This window comes from Sinocyclocheilus anshuiensis, unplaced genomic scaffold (genome assembly GCF_001515605.1).
Source record: "Sinocyclocheilus anshuiensis isolate Anshui unplaced genomic scaffold, SAMN03320099.WGS_v1.1 scaffold185, whole genome shotgun sequence".
Lineage (NCBI taxonomy): Eukaryota > Metazoa > Chordata > Actinopteri > Cypriniformes > Cyprinidae > Sinocyclocheilus > Sinocyclocheilus anshuiensis.
In genome coordinates, this window is record NW_015539887.1 from 197,852 (window position 1) to 214,004 (window position 16,153).

At 38.4% G+C, this 16,153-nt stretch overlaps 1 protein-coding gene across 3 annotated transcripts in view; it reads right to left on the reverse strand.

Annotated features, from left to right (window-relative positions):
- The window catches only part of LOC107685514 (uncharacterized), a 58,766-nt gene extending 54,758 nt beyond the window's left edge, over positions 1 to 4,008 (reverse strand). For all 3 annotated transcript variants that reach the window (XM_016482110.1, XM_016482109.1, XM_016482106.1), the window contains exon 1: positions 3,921 to 4,008. In XM_016482110.1, coding sequence (XP_016337596.1) covers positions 3,921 to 3,948 — 28 coding nt within the window. In that variant the 5' untranslated portion in view covers positions 3,949 to 4,008. The remainder of the gene's footprint in view (positions 1 to 3,920) is intronic.
- Between the last annotated feature and the right edge of the window lie 12,145 nt (positions 4,009 to 16,153).

Below are 16,153 nucleotides of genomic sequence, written 5' to 3' on the forward strand. Positions count from 1 at the left end.
AATAAATCTGCAAAAATGTCAACGATTCTGTGTTTTTCTGTCAATATGGGGTGCTGTGTGTACATTAATGAGGAAAAAAAATTAACTTAAATGATTTTAGCAAATGGCTGCAATATAACAAAGAGTGAAAAATTTAAGGGGGTCTGAATACTTTCCGTACCCACTGTATATATATATATATATATATGGTATAATATAAGGTATAATATATATATATGTGTGTGTGTGTGTGTGTGTGTGTGTGTATATACAAACAATTGCCAAAAGTATTGGGACCCCCTCTTCTAATGACTTGTACATATGGGTACAAGACACTTCCAAAACTGTTGCAACAGAGATGGAAACACAATTTTTAAATACATTAATTATGTTTCCATCTTTGTTGCCACAGTTTTGGAAGTGCATTTTTCTGTTCTAAAGAAGGGGGTGTCCCCTTTTGTCCATATAGTGTATAAAAGTCATTGGGGTTTGGTGATGAGTTTTTGGCTCAAGGTCTGCATTTATCTATCTATCTATGTGTGTGCGTGTGTGTAAAAAGTGTAATTTCTAGTGGCAGATTCCCAAACTTTTTTGTCAGCCAAACCTCTTTGATGTAACAAATTTGCTTTAAGTAAACCCTGAGATTTTAAGTTTATATTTCAATAATTTAACAATATATTCATATGATTCAGGGTTCTTTGACGTTAGTTAATGGTCACATGACATACAGGTCAAGAAATAAAATATTTCATGCTTTTTATTTAACATTTTTTAAACAATTTAATACAACAGTCTACTTCAAAACCACAAAAAAAAATTTGCGATTATATACAGTCATGGTCAGAATTATTGGCACCCTTAGTAAATATGATCAAAGAATACTGTGAAAATAAATCTGCATTGTTAATAATTTTGATCTTTTATTTAAAAAATTCACATAAATCTAACCTTTCATTGGAGAATAAGAATTTTTTTTTTAAGGTTTTCTGACCCTGAGACTCTGTGATTTTCTGCAATTCTCCAGCTGTGGTCTTTGGAGAGTCTTTAGCCACTCAAACTCTCCTCCTCACCGTGCATTAGGACGATATAGACACACGTTTTTACTCATAAGAATTTCTAGGGGTGCCAATAATTGTGTCCAACATGTATTTGAGAAAAACATTTATTTCATAATGAGATTTTCCCCCATTTCAATTGTTTTAGTTCAATGAAAGAAAGCTTGTTTGTTTTTGTATTACCAAATTCTGACACAAAGTTTAAACAGGTTAGTTATTTTTATGTTTTCACTTTTGTCATTAAAAATAAAAACAAATAAGCAAATTACAAACAATAGGACAAAGATACAAAAAAGGTAAAGAGTGTTTTGATATTTTGGGTAGGTATTTAGGTTCAAAATAGAAGAGAATTTGAATAATTACATGTAAAATAAAACACTGCACTGCCTTCGACTCTATATATTGAATATACATTGAACTTAGTGTTCCCGTGGCTCAGTGGTAGAGCATTGCTTTAGCAGCGCAAAAGGTTGTGGGTTCAATTCCCAGGGAACACACATACTGGTAAAAAATTTATAGCCTGAATCCACTGTAAGTCGCTTTGGATAAAAGTGTCTGCTAAATGCATAAATGAATTATTAATTATAAATTATAATTATTACATTGATCCTTTTTTAAAGCTACAAAAGTTATTCAGTCAAAAGAAGTATGAAATATTCTCCTTTTCTTTTGTTGTTATATTAAGATTAACAGCATAGCAGCAGGTATATTGGGCTGCTGTCACTATAAGACAGAATGCACAGGTTCAATATACTGATGCACATCCATTTTTGTCCCTACTGTTTTCATACTTAACTGACTGTGGTTAAGTGAGTACTCACCAGGAGGGGTTTTTGGAATTTTGATGAACACTGATCTGTTGTTAGATTCTGTACAATTCTGAGTGAAATTAAACGGAGAAGCCTCCCCTGCAGCATTTATTCAAACAAACACAAAATTAAAAATAGATGACACATCAGATGACCCATTAGAGAGATAGACACACATTTATGTTTGTGGAAACAAAATCTCATAGTACAGAACCACATATTCAAATGAGGTTCACAGTATGTCTTAAGTAGTTTGGCTGAATTGATTCCGGTGTTTGATTATGTACCTCAAAACAGAATGTTACCGGTCCCACACAGCGTGTTGACCTCCATTTTAGTGCTGCGCTGTGATATAAACCCTATTTATCAAACCCTCCTCCCTTTTCCTCCCTCCTCTCTTCCGTTCCTCCCCCTGCCTCTCTCTCGCTCTCTTTCCTCCTCACTGTGTGGATGTGAGGCAGGTGGCCCAGCAAGAGAAGTTTGACACAGTTTCTACATCTGATGTTTAATGTACTGTAGTGCTGATGTTGAACGTGTGCGTGACTGTTCTGGGCCAAAGTCAGCTTGTTCTGCACCACTTCTCATGACACAATGCATCTGAAACTTAAACTATGTCAAAATGCAGGAAAGTGTGTAGAACAGTGTTTCCCAACCATAGCTTCATTCATAAGGCTCAAGTACCTCTTCATCAACACCTAATAAGAAATATTTTATTTTTTCAATTATGTTTTACTGGATATCATTCATCACTATCATTAATAATCTATTAATATTATAAAATATTACAACATTCTTAAGTATTATAAATTAAATATTTTACAATATTACTACATATTACATTATTTTTCCTTAAAGGGAATTGAACAAAATAATTAAAGTTGAGGTCATAAGAATATTAGATCATATTTCTTTGACAACAAAATAGGACAGTTGCTTTTAAAACATTTTCTGTCTAACCAATAGAATACAGAAACTGAAACCACAAACCTTTTAAGCAAAGACACCAAATAAATGCTGTGAAAGATCTGGTTTTAAAGTGTGTTTATTGCAGACTGTAGTAAAATACTAAGTGGAAAATAAATGATTCTATTAATGTCAAGCCTACATTTACCAACCTATCTCCTCTGAGATATAGTATTTTTAAAATACCCAATTTCTTTCTAAATCAGATTACATTTGACTTGAAGGTGTATTTAAAGGGATAGTTCACCCCAAAATAAAATCTGTCATTATTTACTCACCCTCATGCCACTCTAAACCTGACTTTCTTTCTTCTGCAGTATACAAAAGAAGATATTATGAAGAATGCTGGCAACCAAACAACCAACTGACTTCCAATGGATAGACCAAACAAAACACTGAGGCATTTCTCAAAATATCTTCTTTTATGTTACGGAACGACATGAGGGTGAGCAAATGATGACAGAATTTTAATTCTCGAGTGAACTCTCTCCTTAATGTGCCACCGAACCAGCTAGGACTGATCATTTTAGACTTATTCGTCAAGTGTGTGTCGGATTCAGGATGGTCCCAACCTGATTCCCTCCTCTCCCTCACACACATTCCCCTCAATTCTCCTGCATGTATCACCCCCTCCCTCCACCCCTCTCTCCATCTCCCTCTCACTGCAATGAAACTCAGCATGTTTGCTATCTCTCCCTCTCACTTTCCAGCCGATTTCAATGTGCAACACGATACCACAAGTGCCTCTCCAACAGTAGAAATTTTCGGCCTCCGTAATAGCCGTAAACAGGCTCTATCAATGCATTTCATCGCTCCATCATCTCAGCCTCCCACACACAGACACCATGCAGTAGCATAAATCAAGAGATGTGGGTTGGAATCCACACACACGCAAGTCCGCACACCCCAGTGAACGCACAGTGTGACAGCTCAGACGTTTAACTCAACATTTCCCTCAACCAGCCAAATTCATTTCACACATCCCAAACGTGCGGCGACAATCGCCAGCCACACACCAGCAACCCCCTTCCTGGTGCTGCAATTACCCCTCACACTTAATACACCCGCTCACGTGCACCCTGCCGGAAAGTAGAAGAAAAGAAGTGGGTCTTACTGAGGGTTCGAGAGCCGATACATCCCATGGTTTATTCACAAAGGCCCTGGATACAAGCAAGGAAGCGCTAGCCTTTCACCATACATTCTCTCCTCTCTCTCCTTTCTCTTTTCTGGCTGCTGATTCTCTCCACTCATGCTGCTCCCTCCCTCCCTCTCTTTCTCTCTCTCTCTCTCTCTCTCTCTCTGTGCAGTCAGGGTGTCTTACCTCTTAGCCTGCGAGTCAATGTGTTAAAAATGAGCACTTATTATAACACTGGTGTAGTTATAATCACAAATTATAGGTATAATATTCATTTTATGCACTTCATTAGGGTTGAAAATTGTGTAAAGATTTTTAGGTGTATTTGTAGTAGATAATAGTTCAAAATCATAATCTCACAGAGAACTGAAAATGCAAAGTTGATTTTTGTGTGTATTTATGTGTGGGTCATACAGGTTTTCATTGTTATTGCCACAACTGTGCGCTGCTGCACGGATAGGATTCTCTTGCCCCGTATCTCTAGAGGGCTCAAACAGCTCCCACAATGCAGTACAGATGTCTCTCTCTCTCTCTCTCTTTGCCCTGACCACTGAACCCAGCTCGCACAAACACTCATTACCGCAATACTTGAAAATCATACAATATCGCCACAGGATATTCCTATGAGGGCTCTCAAAACTTGAAAGCACTCTCTCTCTCTTTCTCTCTCTCCTGTCATTCTGTTCATTCTGGTCCCTCCCTCTGTCTTGGTGGCAAAAACACACAGGAGGAGTGGCTTTGTTATCTGGAGATCACTGCCGCCCACTCTATCTCTATAACTCTGCTTTGTCCTTTCCTTCTTTCCATCCTGACCTGCATATTCATTTAATTACCATGAGGTGATGTCTTTATCTTTGCTTTTCCCTCTTTCTCATGTATAATACATGCACGGGGCTGTTTCTCTATGTATTTGTCATAAGCTCAGTGATGCAGAATGGGTATAAAAGAGGGAGGGTCAATCCGTTTTTACTTGAGTTCAGCCAGAGAGAAATGGAGGGGTTGAGAATTTCAAAAAGAAACAGAATGAGATTGAAAGTAGAAAAGAGTAAGAGAAAGGGGCAAAGGAGAGGTGAGGGAGGGAGATGAGGCACAAGAAGAAATTTGGGCAGAGAGGGAGAAAGAGAGAAAGGGAGAGAGAAAGAGAGAGAGATGGAGGGAGGGGGATGGTTAATTCTGTATGCACACAAAAAGACGGTTACGCAGCAGTCCAGCTGTAATCTACCCAATCCTGGAGAGTCGTACTGTGCCCTGGCTATTTATAGATTATCGCCTTTTCTACTATGCGTGTGTGTATGTGTTCTCTAATGTGATGTGGTGGTGCTTTGTAAATTGGCCTGCTCTATTGTATGAGCCAATGAATTTGTCCTGATCAAATTAATTAGAATTCTCTATTTGATCTGTGGACAATAATACATGTTAATTGCTAGACTGTGAAAGCAGGATCTATTTAACCTGTGCGTTTGTGTGTGTGTGTACATGTGTGTGTGTGAGTGAGTCAGATGTTATCTACATTTTAAGGGCCACATGTCCCCACAAGGATAAGAAAACAGATTAATAAACATATTACATGAAATCTTGAATAAAAGAAAAAAGAAAGAAAAGAAAATATAGGTCAGTAACATTTTAAAGTAAGGTTAAATTTGTTTATTTCTCATGAACTAACAATGACATATTTTTACAGCATTTATTAGTCTAGGTTAGTGTTAATAAATATTATAAAAAATATAAATTCATGATAATGTAATTAATCAATATTTAAAAAATAATATTGTTTATTTATAATTATTTTTTATCACAATACCTTAATATCAATGTTAAAACTGTAGTATATGTGGAAATCAAGAATAATAAATGCTGTAAAAGAATTGTTCATTGGTAGTTCATAATGCATACTATATTAACTAGAATCTTATTGTATAGTGTTAGAAAAATGTAAATAGATAAGCAGATAGAACATAACATTGTTTAACTAATTATCATTTGTTATTTCAGCTTGATATTCTGACTTAAAACAATGTACTGTTACATTATGAATTAAATAAAATAAGGATAGGAAAAAATCACATACATTCTGGGATCCAGCTGATGGTCCCCGTGAGGAATAATGTTGTAAAATGTATAAAAAAAATGTATAGAGTTTCTGCAAATGTTGGTTTTAGGGGTAGAAGATATAAGTCCAAGGAAAGTCATCAATATGATAAATGTGTGTGCATGTGTGTGTGTGTCTGTGTGTCTGTGTGTGTGATTTGCACATATGCTCACAAATATCTAATGCCATGGTTGTATCTAAAGATACAGCAGGAGAAAAGGATTTCATGTCCAATATGCTCTCTCTCTCTCTCTCTCTCTCTCTCTCTCTCTCTCTCTTGCGCACACTGACATTTCGGACATTCATTGACACAATGCAATCTCTAGCTACTTAACCAAACCCTACCCATCAGAACTAAGCGCCTCACCAAAACCCTTATCCTAAACCTAACCTTTACCCAATTAGCCTATAACCTGATCCCTAAAACCAAGTCTTGAACCTCAAACAGGCCTTTAAAGGGGTCTCAGAACGTGAGGACCGAATGCCAACATGTCGTCACTTTACTCTCTTTTTCCTCATTCCAGTGGCTTAAAACTTAAACCAGTCCTCACAAAGATAGCTGTATAAATACACACACACATTCCCTCTTCAATCCCCCCCGCCCATTTTGTTATCTGCCAGAGTTCCTTACTTCCAAATTTCCTAGTGCCCCTCATACAGTACAAACATATGTCAACACGCTTACACACACATAATCTCTCAGTGTGCTATGATTAATGTCTGTTCTCTGTCAGAGCATTGAAAAGGAAAGAGCAAGGCAAAAAGAGGGAGACCCACACTGTGTATAATCTCACATTAACATGGCAACCCAACGGATGCCAGGATCAGAATCGTCTCCACATGGGGCCATCCCACCCAAGGATGAGCATACCCCACCCTGGGCCCATTCTAAGGTTAATAAGCAAAGCAATTTTAATTCAAATGTGTATAGAACCATGAAGTCAACATGACTGTACTGCATTTTTTCTTACTAAAAAGGTTTGTGTTAATCCTAAAAACAGTCCCAGTCAGTGATGTGAGCCAGCAGGTACATGTGCTATGGCATGTTGCACAGAAATACATGGTAAAAATATGTGGACACCACCCTCTAATTGAAGTTTGGTTAATTTCTATGAGGACAAGTCTTTATACTATGTTATTGCTACAAGAGTATGTGCTTTCAACTTTGTTGCAATAGGGCCCTTTTAATCCCCTGTGCACAATGTATGGTCCATATAAAAATAGTTTACGGAGACTTGTGTGGAAGAACATGATTGGCTTGCACAAAGCCTAGACCTGACACCCATTGAACACCTTTGGAATGAATTTTAACACCGACTGCAAGCCCAGCCACAGTGATCAACAACAGTGACTGACCTCTCTGATGCTCTTTTGTTTGAATGGGAACAAGTCTCCACAGCCCCCATGTTCCAACATCTAGTAGAAAACCTTCCCAGAGGAACTGAAGCTGTTATAGCAGCGAAAGGGACAGATTAATACTTTTCGCCACGCTTTGGAAATTAAATGTTCAACAGGACACAAGAGCATCAGTGAGGTCAGACATTGAAGTTGGCTGTTCCAATTTATTCCGAAGGTCTTCAGTACAGGATCAGGTCTGGGTTTTTAATACAGGCCAGTCACGTTTTTCCACATCAGACATAGTAAATAATTTCTTTTATGGTCACGATTGCACAGTGTGATTGCAATTTTGGAGCAGAAAAGGCCCATCTCAAACTGTTGCATTAAAGTTTAAAGTACACAGTTCTCTAAAATGTCATTTGATTAAGATTTGTCTTCCCTAAAGTTACTGGAATTGCCAAACCCATTAAGTAAAAAAGGGTGTCCATATCCTTTTGACCATAGTTGATTTGTTGATGTTGATTTGGGGTATCTTGGAGACGAGTAGTATCTAAGTCACATCGATCTGTGCATGGAGTACCCCAGGGTTCAGTTCTAGGTCCTCTTCCATTCTTAATATAGGACCTGTTCTCTTCTGAATATACACAGCATCGCTGGGACTTATTATCCAGGTACATATTTTTTCTTTCAACTGTTACAACAATGGCACACAGCTCTACTTCTCGTTCCAGGCTGACAACTCCACAGTAGCTGCATGGATCTCAGACTGCCTGGTAGCCAATTTGGCCTAAATTATCGAAGGATATGTCCAACTCAATCTAGCAAAGACAGAGTTCTCTACTCTTATCAGTCAGTTGCAATTTCACCATTCAGCTAGACTCGTGTACAATAATGCATCCAGAACAACTGAACTTTACAGAGCGCATTGCAAAGATGACCAGGTCATGCAGATTTGCATTGAACAGATCTGGCCATTTCTATCTGAGCATGCTACACAGCACCTTGTTGTGGGTCTCGTGCATGTTACAACCCTCTTTGTCTTGCTTCACTGGCTGCCAGTTGTCTCTTATACCAAGACACTGATGCTCAGATATCTTTCACTATGTCTCACTTTCATCTCTAGTCTGTACTTCTCTGACTAACCTTGAAATTTGTATAGCAGCACGTCTCATATTACTGGCTCTTTAGGATGAATCACTTATTTTGTCTTCCAAGTCACTTCAGATAAAAGCTTCTGCCAATGAATAAATGGAAATGGAAGAGCTGGTGTATGTGCAAAGTTTGTGTCCAAACCCTTCCACCCCTCCCCCTACAAAATGACAATACCCCCAAAAAACAGTCACAAGATTCAATTATGTTTTCATTGCTCAAGCTGGCATGCATCATAGTCCTCTCTTATCTGTTTTTTGGTTGTTTGTTTATTTAAGGACTGCCATGGAATGTGAATATTGGTTAAATGAATTGGTTGTTGATTGGACGGAAGCAAGCTTGCAGTCAATTGAAGAAAGAGGCGGGTTTGTTGACTAAATTATTGAAGTCTGGCATACATCACCAAAGCTATGGAGTTCAAATTAAGTACAGTGCATACGGAAAGTATTCACAGCACTTCACTTTTTCCACATTTTGTTATGTTACAGCCTTATTCCAAAATGGATTAAATTAATTATTTTCCTCAATTCTACAAACAATACCCCATAATGACAACGTGAAAAAAGTTTGTTTGAAATCTTGAAAAAATGAAGAAAAAAAATAAATAAATAAAAATAAATCACATGTACATAAGTATTCACAGCCTTTGCTCAATACTTTGTTGAAGCACCTCTGGCACCAATTACAGCCTCAAGGCTCTTTGAGTATTATGCTACAAGCTTGGCACACCTATTTTTGGGCAGTTTCTTCCATTCTTCTTTGCAGGACCTCTCAAGCTCCATCAGGTTGAATGGGGAGCGTAGGTTCACAGCCATTTTCAGAGAAATGTTCAATCGGGTTCAAGTCTGGGCTCTGGCTGGGCCACTCAAGGACATTCACAGAGATGTCCCGTGGCCACTCCTTTGTTACATTGGCTGTGTGCTTAGGGTCATTGTCCTGTTGGAAGATGAACCTTCACCCCAGTCTAAGATCCAGAGCAGGTTTTCATCAAGGATGCCTCTGTACATTGCTGCATTCGTCATTCCCTCAATCCTGACTAGTCTTCTGTCTTCTTGGTCACCTCCCTGACTAAGGCCCTTCTCCCCCGATCACTCAGTTTGGCCGGGTGGCCCACTCTAGAAAGAGTGCTGGTAGTTCCAAACTTCTTCCATTTACGGATGAAGGAGGGCACTGTGCTCATTGGGACCTTCAATGCTGCAGACATTTTTCTGTACGCTTCCCCAGATCTGTGCCTCGATACAATCCTGTTTCGGAGGTCTAAGACAATTCCTTGGACTTCATGGCTTGGTTTGTGCTCTGACATGCACTGTTAACTGTGGGATCTTATATAGACAGGTGTGTGCCTTTCCAAATCAATTCCAATCAACTGAATTTACCACAGGTGGACTCCAATCAAGTTGTAGAAACATCTTAAGGATGATCAGTGGAAACAGGATGCACCTGAGCTCAAGTTTGAGTGTCATGGCAAAGGCTGTGAATACTTATTTACATGTCTTTTCTTTTTCATTAATTATCAAAGATTTCAAACAAACTTCTTTCTCGTTGTCATTATGGGGTATTGTTTGCAGAATTTTAAGGAAAAGAATGAATTTAATCCATTTTGGAATAAGGCTGTAACATAACAAAATGTGGAAAACGTGAAGCGCTGAATACTTTCCAGATGCACTGTATATACATCGATGAATTGTTCACAATAAGATCTATAACATGCATTTGCAAAATAGTGCAGATTTTCATTACATGCCAACTTTAATAATCCCACTGACATTCATTATTCTGTCATAACTGAAAAATAGAGCCAGGATGATACTTTCAAATGCAGTGTTCACTGTGTTCAGTTCACGACATTCAGAAGCCTGAGATCAAGAACAAATCGCATGGTTGAGTATTTCCAGCTCTTGCATATGACAAGCGATTGTATAACAAAATGAATGTCCCTTAATTAGGCCAGGATAGGGAATACACACGGAGGTGGTCATTACCTTAGTGTTGCTGCCCTGTGAATGATCTTTCTGTGAACTCTGTTGTACTTGGGTCTTCAAATAAATGTGGTTGTATAATGAGACTGCTATAATTAGGACCACCTGTCGACTCTCTCGCATGTACACACACCTTAGCGGGTAATAATATAGGACTCTGAACCCTATAACCTCAATTTTCTTTCTCATGCACATGTGCACACACAAAGGCAATTGGAGAGGGGCATCTGGATCGATATGCGTTTGTTATTTTGTTGTCATTTTGAAGGCTCTCTCCGACAGTGCTCATTCAATTCTACTTACTTTGAGCAAAGGAGGAGGCCGGTTTGATACACACTCTAGGACACTGATTTATATCAGCGGTGGGCTCACTGATCCTCACACACAAGCGCACAGCAGTGGATTGCATACCCTCCTGAAGCACGAGCTGTGTGCTGGATTTAGACAGCTGTGATTAGCATGACGTGTATTTCGTTTATCAAACTCATGCACATGTAAACATACATGCACACAAGCACACAAAGCAAATCTGCACACACTGATAGATCTGGATCCAGGACTGACACATGCACCCTACAGATGAAGTTTGACTTATTATTTGACCTAATCGTGAGGACATATACATGAAATCTCTTTTAAATTGGTGTCTCTGTGTCACTAACTTGAAATGCTCAAGGAGCTCCCATCCCTCCTCTATAATTTAGATGTTCCCTCTCTTGAAGTTAACCTACATTCCCTTCCTTCTTGTCTAGATTCCTGTCTATCTATTCATCATCATCTCTTCCATGTATCTGTCCGAACTGCTCCATGTATAGGGCTTGTCAACTGTCCATATGCTAAACATTGTTGTCTATCAAACATTATCTGCGGTGCATCTGTTTTATAAACACCAACCATGCCCAGGGCAAAATCACTTTGCATCTTTCGTTTCTGTTTCTTCTTATGTCCTGGTAAAAAAAACTTAACTTTACGCAGAGAGTGTGCTGGCATCTGGTGGACAGTGATGGTAATACAACCATGTTTAACCATGATTTAAAGCAGCAATGTGTCAACTCAAGGAGGTCTATAATACTGTAGAGTTATCCCTATCTGTTATCCGTTAGCTGAATCTTAAATGCCACTTGACTGATGACACTGGAACTGAAGGCAAATGAGGTCCTGATGCTGACGACAACACAAGAACATACAGTCTCAAGCTAAAAAATAAAATAAAGTAGATGTTAAAATCAATTATATTGTAATTAAATATTTCAAATTTACAAGTAGCATGCAACAGGCAAAAAAGAAGAAGAATGGATAAAAAAAGGTATTCTGATGATATAATGTGTGTGTGAGAATCTATAAACATTGCATTATTTGTAATTTTACTATAAAAAACGTATAGTTCTGCAAGTAAAAATGGTGAATTAGCATATAATTTCAGGTGAAAAACAGTAAAAGGTACAAGCATGACAACTCATAATTTTATATATATATATATATATATATATATATTTTTTTTTTTTATTTGGAATGCACTGTGCAAAGAAATGTTTACATATCATGCAATAGTCATTTTGGAAATACAAGTTTATTAAATCATAGTTGCATCTCGCAGTTCCTAAAACATCTAGAAATTAAATTTTTTTTTTTTTTCATGTTTATTATCAGTAATGTACATTAGGGTGTTTTGTGTTCCATTTTCTTTTACTTAGTTTATTGCATTATTTTAGTGTTGTGATGCCCTTATGACTTTTTCTATTTATGCGCATGACCTGCGCACCATCTACATAATATGAGTATTGATCACGTTTTATGAAAAGGTAACTTACCATGAATGTGCCATTTTATTTTACCACCTGTATTATCACGATAGATTTTAAGTAGACAATATGTCACTTAATGAAATATATGGCTAGAAGTTACAAATTTGCCATCTGTAATACCTGAGACATTTCCACTGTAAATTTCTCAGTGAATATCTGGCAGCCACAGTCGCCTTTTTACCATAAATTTAACAGGGTATTTTTTATACTGACTGTATAGAAAAGTAATTGCATGCCTTTCCCCAAACAAGCTGCAGAATTTGAGATATCTTTTATAAGGCAAAAATATAAGACAAGTTTAATACTGATGATTAGGGGATTGGAAAACCCCTAACTGTGAACAATAGCAACAGTGAAGCTTGCCATGCACAACTAAAGTGTACATTTTGTTTTTTGCAAATTGTGGATAAGCAAAGCAAGTTTCCATTTACTTTGCATGAGTAGTGGGAATTGAAAGTGTGTTTGGTATGTACATGTGATTATGCACATTTCTATGAAAGAACACAAAAAGCATTGTTTTTCTGAATGCACAGTCTCTGTTCCTAAGAGAAAAGGCAGCTGAAGGAGGAGAAAGAGTAATTTGACTCTTCTGTTTCCAGTAAATTAGGCTGAGTATGTCACTGAATATGCTAAAGTTTTGCTGTGAAGTACTTTAGGCTTACACTATGACTCATAGCGAGGGAGGGGAGAGGGATTGTTCCATGCTAAGTCTTGGCTGAGCTCCAGGCTCCACTTTGATGCCAGAGGGTCTCCTTCTGTGCAAACTCACCTTCACACTGAGGGATCCGAGGGCTTGCAGAAAGTGTTCAGCACGTTTACCTCTTCCAACCTCATAATCGACAGACATTGCACATGTTGTCTTTGTTTTTTTATAGTCTCAGTCTTTTCTAAAACGTCTTAAACTGTTATTTTACTGTCGCACCTCTATAACCAAGCAACCAAACCGGATGTTGACTGGGATTTGGATTCGTGTTGAAGGATCAAAACAAGCACTGTGTTTAATGACCGCTTTTTCCATAGTAACAAAATCCTGTTGTTGTTTTGGAGCGCTGATTTTGAATGACGGCCATATGTTCCCCTGATAGTTCCTTCAGCGTCTATTCTAAAGGGAGCCTGCGATGGAGAGTCATGCAGTCTGAATGAACAGCAGATATTTTCCAGGCCACTGTGTGAAAAAAGAAAAAAACATAATTCACCTGAATCATTAATAGGCCTCCGGAGGATAAAGAGTGTTAGAGAGAAAGAGACTGAAAGAGAGAGAGAAAGAGGGAGGTTAAAATGAACAGATGCGCAGGATGGGTGGAACTACCTTCCTGCAGGATGATCAAAGAACGTCCACATCCTTACATGAGCGTTATTCTCTAATGCACCTTGAACATACTAAGCAAATTCCCTGGTTAAATTATCTATATTGCTGGTCACAAGCATACAGTATGTTGTGTTTGGGACAGGATGATATTGCTCTGATCTGCCTACCAGTCGCTTAGTTTCAGTAGAAAAATTTTGCATTTGGCATTTTTTTTTTTTTTTTTTGCTTTATAAATAGTATGGCTATATGCTTGTTCACGTCAAACAGCACCTTTTCGTCAGGGTTACCAGAGAACAACAACAGTGCCATTATATGAAACATAGTCTTCTAATCATCTTTTTTTGTTTTGGTTGGTATATGTGCTGAACTCTGTTAAAATGTCCAGGCTGCTATTTTTCATTCAATGAATGTGAATAGTGATCCCTGGGAAAAAGAAGTACACTATATTGCATACTTTTAAAAAGAATGTGTATTACGGAAATAATACACTTTAAAAGAAAACAATAGCAACAGTGAAGCTTGCCATGCCAACAGACACTTAACTTGTATGATAACTGCAGTTAAATAAAAACGTATTATAGTTTAAATCTATATTAAGCGCAATTACAGTTTGGTCCATATATATTTGGACACAGGCACAATTTTTATTATTTTAGCTGTTGACAAAAATATTTTCAAGTTACAGTTATGTAATGGTTCCTGTGGCTCAGTGGTAGAGCATTGCATTAGCAGCGCGAAAGGTTGTGGGTTTGATTTCCAGGGAACACACATACTGGTAAAAAAAATGTATAGCCAGAATGCACTGTAAGTCGCTTTTAAGTGTCTGCTAAATGCATAAATTAAAAATTTAATTATAAATTGTATAATGAATATGGGCTTAAAGTGCACACGCTGAGCTTTAATTTGAGGGTATCTCATCCCAGTTGGAGGAAAGGTTAAGAAATTACAGCTCTTTAATATGTACCTCCCCCTTTTTCAAGGGACCATAAGTAATTGGACAATTGACTCAAAAGCCTTTTCATGGACAGATGTGGGCTATTCCTTTGTAATTTCTACATCAGTTAAGCAGGGAAAGGTCTGGAGTTGATTCTAAGTGTAATCTCCATGCAAGTGAAACAGCCAATTTGTTTTCAAAAACAAAATCAAAACAAATCCATCAGAGATATAGCAGGAACATTAGGAGTGGCCAAATCAACAGTTTGGTACATTCTGAGAAAAAAAGAATGCACTAGTGTGCTCAGCAACATAAAAAGGCCTGGACGTCCACGGAGGACAACAGTGGTGGATGATCGGAGGATCCTCTCCATGGTAAAGAAAAACCCTTTCACAACATCCAGCCAAGACAAGAAGACTCTCCAGGAGGGAGACATGGCACTGTCAAAGTTTAATCAAGAGAAGACTTTATGAGAGCAAATACAGAGGGTTCACCACAAGGTGCAAACAAGGCCAGATTAGACGTTGCCAAAAAACATCTAAAAAAAGCCAACGTTATAACATTTCGTTTCGTCTCGTTTTGGTCAATGAAAATGAATAGACATTTTAGCATAGTTTTTATTTTGTAAACCACATTTAGTCGTTTTTATTCGTCAACAATATTGCATTATACATTTAATTATAGTCATCGTCACATGACCAGCATTTTCGTTGCGTCTCATCTCGTTTTCGTCACGTGATAAAGGTTCGTTGACGACGATATTTAGTCATAATTTTCGTTGACGAAAGCAACACTATGCACAAACTGTTACATGTCACCCTGGACTACATTTCCCATGCTCCATTGCACTGATTGCAGTCTCACCTGCAGGCAATCACACACACTTTAAATACGAGGCCCTAACCACTATTCAGGGCAGAGTATTGTTTAGCATTTATCGCTCTCCTAGTGATAGCTACATTACGGAGCCAGTCTCCAGTCTTAGCTCCCAGTTGTATCGAGTCTTGTTCATTGCCTGATTTCCAGTGTTTAGATCCTAGCCTGTGTATCTCAATTCTGTGTGTTTTCTGCCTACCCTGGATCTTGCTTGTTCTGGATTACCCCTGTCGTCGCACCCTGTTTGGATACTGTATGCTTCTCGCCTGGACTCTAGCCTGTTTTGGATTACCCCTTTGCTCTGCCCCTTGGATAATGTTCGCCGATGTTTTGACCCATGCCTGTGTTGCCAGTTTTGACCACATCTCTCTTCAAATAAAGCTTTGCAAATGGATCTGCACGTCTCGAGACTCTGTTACTCTGTAACAGGCGTAGCAATGGGGCAGGCAAGGCAGGCAAATGCCTGGGGCCCCACATTTTAAGGGGGCCCCCGATGGCCGACCATTTAAACCAACAGGAATGTTAATATTAATAGCTATAACACGCAGTGATATCTCTCCATCCTAGAGCCCTGCACGGGCCTCAAATTTAGGCCCTAGCCCAGCCCGTGTCCGACAGCGTATCAGAATTACCGGCCCGAGTCCGACCCGAGCCCGTCTCTTTTCCCCCTTCTCCCAAAACAGCTTATACTACTGTTCCAGCTATTAAAATAGTTCAGTTTTGTATGTAATGT